Genomic DNA, 5479 nt, shown 5'->3' with positions numbered 1-5479 from the left:
TCTCTGGTGAAGCCTCTCGCCACCCCTGAGCCTCTGGCCTGTACCCCAGTTCTGTATGCACAAATAAATAAATCTTTAAAAAAAAAGAAAAAAACTATACACACAATTGTATATACACACAACTGTTAAAACTGGCCAACTAATTAACATTCCCACAATTATCAAAAATTCTCTTGTATATTCATTATTTGTCTCTTATCCACTTATCCATAGGAAAGTTTACACTTCAAAGTAGTACTTAAACATGCATACAGTTATTTATGTTGAGTATCTTCAGTTGTCTCCTCCCTCTCCCATTTGGAATAAGATCTAGAATAGAAAGTCTCCACTCTCCAAAAATAAGAAATAGTATTTCTGGATCCAATTAATAACAAAAGATATTACAGTGTAAGCCACTGATTGGAAAAAACAAAACATAAAACAACACAAGAACAGAATCAGTTCAAATCATGTACCTATCCATCTATCATGATATAAAGAAATTTATAGTATATCTTCTACCTTTTCTAATTAAAGAGCTGAATGTCTCTTTAAAAATATAATTACATACAAATATCACATTCAGCTACCAAAACAATCATTTGACTATGGAGATCATAAGAATAGTTAATGATAAAATAATTAAAGCTGCAATTTTTCCTGTCACAAGTTTTAATTCTTCCTCCCAAGAGTTTCAAATGAATTTTTAAATATTTTTTAATGATGCACAAATAATTTAAGGCCACTGTAATCTGCATCATCCAAAGACTAATTTTCCAGCTTCTTGAAGAAATCAGCATAGAAGTTGATCTGGTTACTTGTCTTCTGAGAAGCATGAGGACTTTACCAAAGTCTTTCCAAAGGGGCTAAACAAAACTCTTGTTTTCTAGGAGGAAATGCATCTACTACACCATCATTTAGGGATTTGTGTTAGAAACTGGCAATTATTTAAATGTATGTTTACATGATTATAAACCATTTTACACAGCAAATCAGAAGACCGTTCACTGCAAAGGATAGTCTGGAATCTGCTCATTTTCTCGTTTTCTCCAGGACTTACAAAATACACCATTTTTTTTCCTTGTTCTCTACTCTCCAAAAATAAGAAATAGTATTACACCTAATTTTGTCAAAAGAATATACTTCATTGAGATTCTTCCATTAGAGGCAATGATCTAAGTGCCTTTTGCTGTTTCACTACACAGGGGATTCAGAGGAGTCATTGCGGTGGAGTTTTGCTTGCATAAAAATCTCTCAGTAATGTTTAGGAATACATAAATTACCTACATGTTTTATCACACCCTAACAAATCTGTGCAATGACTGAGAGAGTGGAGAATGGAGTCAAAGTGAACAGATTCAGCTGGATGGGTGCAATTTAGGAGCAAATGGAATGCAGAGGTTGCTCCTCATCTCAGGAATTAACTAATTACAGCCACAGGGCACTGAGGCTTCCATCTAAGAAAAAGTCAAAAACATGGACTAGGAGTGTCTATCATAAAAACTGTTTTAAGATTTCAAGGCTCCTTGTTACACTCCTATTTCATTGATCTCTTTCATTCTTCCAAGTAATTAGCATTAAAAATTTCAGATCCATGGACAAGTATTCAGTTATAAGAAGCAGATCACCTGTTTAGTGTGGAGTTGAGCAAAAGGGGGAGAGGACCCAACAATAGCAGAAGTGATGATCCTGAGGGAAAGGGTGGTGCTTATGAGAATGCAAACAGAGAAGGAAATGATAGCCGTGGAGAAGGCCTGGGGAATGGCCAGGGCAGGCAATTAGGAAAAATCAAAACAAACAAATAAAATGACCTCCATAGCTCTTCTACCATCTCACCTTAAACCCCACAGGGTGAAATCTGAACTCTTTTTCCTTACCAATTCCTTATCAATTCCCTCTGTATAGTCTTATATTAAAAATATGCATGGAGTATGCCATATCAAAAAATCCACAAATACTTTGTTATTATGGCACTGTTCTTCTCCTATTTTCTAGATAAGAAAACTGAAAAGCTGAGTTAAATATATTGAGCAAGTCATGGAGTGCTGGGACTTGAACCCAAGCCCCAAGCAGTCTGATTCCAGAGGCTGTCTCTTCACCCTTCACCTCATCTACACTGATTTCCCCCAAATTCCTCTGCTATCACTAGACCATGATCTGCATAGTTACCTTTGTCATTACAATGATAGTTCAGTTCCATTCTCCTGTATTTTTCCTGCCATGTCAAAGAATCATTTACTCAAGAAAAATTTCCTACATGAAACAACTATTACCTGCCCAACAAACACATAATTTATTTTCTACTGTATACTGACTTTTACAAGAACAGTGAAAGTAAGGATGGATACTGAAAAATAGATTGTAAATAATTAAATTAAAGCAATCAATTGTAGACAAACTTTAGGTCAGATATTCAAAGGTCAAATAAAAGTGGTATCCCCTCAATTAAAAAAAAAAAAAACAGAACAAGGCACAAGAAAACACTTAGGATCTAAAGGTCATTCTCAGTCAAACTGAAGAATTCTTAACATGAGGAAATTCTAAGTATAATATTTTTTTTTCCTTTGGTATAAACAGTCTAGTAGTTACTTAGTTAATTAGTAGTTAATAACTAACACCGAGTTGCAGTCAACAAATACAATACACTATGAGAAATAAAGCAAAAAAAAAAAAATCTTACCTGCAGATGTGTGTTTGAACTTTTCACTTTTCTTCTTCCTCCATTTCCAAGGCTTGAAAATCCTTCCCAGGTTGGCAAACTTACTTCTCCTCCGGATGGGTGGGGTGTGGGTACCTGGGACGAGAGAATCTGAACGCATCGCCGCCAGTCTCTCCACTTCTTCAGCTTGATTTTCGCAAGAAAGAAATGGGAATAAAGACAGGAGAGAGAAAGAAAAAAAGTGTTAAAATGGGAGCCTCACAGATGGTTACCATTTGCCATGGTTACAGATAACACAAACCACATGACTAAAGTTCCATTTTCTCTTTCTGCCTTTTGGAGAAGTCATACCAAGGGGTGCCAGGGGCCAGGGATCGGACACCCCAGCCAAATTCGCCCAACCTTAACTGAGCCCTGGGGAAAAGGAGGCGCATGGCGGAGAGCACATCAGGGACTCCCTAATGAGGCTGGGAGAGGGCAGCAGCACTCACAGGCATGGAGCTATTGGCCCAGGAATTTCTCAAATAAGACTTGGCAGATGCAATCAACTATAACATCGACTGCTGAGAAAGAAGAGGGAGAAAACATTTATCAACTGTCTACTCCAGTGCCAGAGTATCGCCCCCTCCCCCCAACTCTCCTCCCTGCCTTCCTGTTCTCCCCAGGCCCAGGAGAGGCTCCACCTGTGGCTAATACCAATTTCAGAATCATTCACATCCTTAGAGATCCAATTGGCTTGATACTCTAGATATTTTTGTTCTTTGTCTTTTGTTTTAATAATAATAGGAATAATAATAATATTCTTAGAGATTGAGAGCTGAGAGTGACTTAAAGGCCTATCTAAACTAATGCCACACTTGAGGACACTGAGCCCCTCAGGCCCATCAGTCCCGTCAGTTAAGTCACCTTAACTTTTTCTTTTATCACTATGAATAAGACAAACTCTCTTCCAATTTACATTTCCTTATGCCAGAGAGGTAGATATACCCTATCTTGAATTTTTAAGATAGGAATAATCAAAATGAAGGGAAAAAAAAAACTCTTCAGCAAAAGTAAGAAAGTTAGGTTTACTCTAGCACTGTGGAAGATCCCAAATCACTTAACCCAGTCCCACAGCAAAACATTGACCTTCTCCACTCAGGCTGTCCTGGGCAGCTCGGCCTTGCAGCATAGCAGTCTGTGTGCTGTTGTCTGAGACGGTTTTCTCAGGAGACTCATTCAGTTAACAAAAATATATGAAATTCACCATGTGCCAGGCAGTATGATAACTGCTGAGTGAAGGCACCTGGCAGCAAGACTGACTGAAAGGACGCACTTGGATTTGAGATGGTGGGAGGCCAAGTCAATGGGACCTGGTGACTGACTGGGTGGCCTGAGGTAGAGGTAGTTCATTCCTGAGGTCTATTCACATCAGTGGTGCTGAGGTGCAGGCTCAGCAGCAACATTGTATGTGCTACATGCCCAGCTTAAACTTGGACGATTTAGTTCAATGGACTCATAGCTTCTCTTTTCAATTACTGTACTAAGCTACCACTTATTTTTGTGGCAGTCACTGCTTTTTTTAGTTTTAAAAGAAGATATATTTTTCTTCTCACATGGGGAAGAAAAGGATGTAGAACCCTGTAAGGAAAAACAGAAACAGAGAGGGCTGAAAGGGCTGAAAGGGCTGAAAGAGGAGAGGATGTTTAGGGGCTGCCAGAAACCCAGTGAAGGTGATTCAGTGATGCTAGGGCAAGGAAGCACCAAGGGGAGAAGTCTGGCCCGAGGAGGCTGGAGCCAGACCATACAGCCTTTGAAACGTCTCATTAGGTGTTTGGGGTTTATCTATCAGCAGAGGGGAAGGATAAAATTCGAAAATGGTAATTGACATGATTACGTTCAACAGGTATGTAGGAAGTGCTTAGTAGACTCAGATGCTTGGGCTATATCATAAATAAAACAGGTTGAAATGTCAAATCACAACACTTACACTGGGAGGTAGGCTGGGGCAGACAACACACACTAAAACTAAGTGAATTGTTGGGTCCTCACTGGTGACACATGGGTTAAAGCACAGTACCACGAAGCAATTCACACTGGCCAGGAAGCTGACCCACATGGCCCAGCAGGCCTTTCCTGTCTCACTCACTGTTCCCCTCAGCAGTGTATTTCAGTAGATCTGTAGAACAGTAGTAGAGCCTGTTCTGCTCCTCATTCTGTCTCTGGTGAATCCTCTCACTTACCCCCCACCCCGCAACACTCTGGCCTACACACCAGTTCTTGTGTGCATAAATAAGTAAGTATTTTAGAAAAAAAAAAACTAAATTGTTGAGCATGTTAGAAGATGCATGCTTTGGGGGGAAATGAACGGAAAAGTAGAATGTGGCAAAGGAGTGTCTAGGTGGACCTTGACTTTAATTCTCCTGATTGATTAAGTACAATTCGGGGTGTGATGAGACTTGTTTTTATTTATACAAAACCCAGCCTAGAGAATGAAAAAACAGTTTGCAGAGAGAGCAACGGAGAGGGCACTGCAATGGTTTGAGCAGAAGCCAAGCAGGGGGTGACAGGGGCACACAGAAGTTGAGCATCAATTGGCTTCATGGTCAAGTCAGCACATCTTGCTAACTTTCTGGATAAACAGGAGGGAGGAGGCAAGGAAGCAAGGATGGCTGAATTTAATGTGCTTTATGATGGAGTAGATGCTGAAGATTTTACCATTTTTGAAGAACTTTAATTATAGATGGGAAGAGTGCACTGGACTATGGTGATGGCACATGGGTGAAATGGTGGTGGGAAGCCCATAGGGATTACAACTGAGTTGAAAAAAATGCACAAATGCAGAATGATGTAAAAAAAAAA

General features: G+C 39.6%; 1 protein-coding gene across 2 annotated transcripts in view; it reads right to left on the bottom strand.

Annotated features, from left to right (window-relative positions):
• Positions 1-5479, bottom strand: part of PHACTR1 (phosphatase and actin regulator 1) — a 531128-nt gene that overhangs the window by 195180 nt on the left and 330469 nt on the right. For both annotated transcript variants that reach the window (XM_012734131.1, XM_012734130.1), the window contains one exon: positions 2660-2824. In XM_012734131.1, coding sequence (XP_012589585.1) covers positions 2660-2824 — 165 coding nt within the window. The remainder of the gene's footprint in view (positions 1-2659; positions 2825-5479) is intronic.

Source organism: Condylura cristata, unplaced genomic scaffold, assembly GCF_000260355.1.
Source record: "Condylura cristata isolate star-nosed mole 26May11 unplaced genomic scaffold, ConCri1.0 scaffold00046, whole genome shotgun sequence".
Classification (NCBI taxonomy): Eukaryota; Metazoa; Chordata; class Mammalia; order Eulipotyphla; family Talpidae; genus Condylura; species Condylura cristata.
This window is presented reverse-complemented; position numbering and strand designations above follow the sequence as displayed.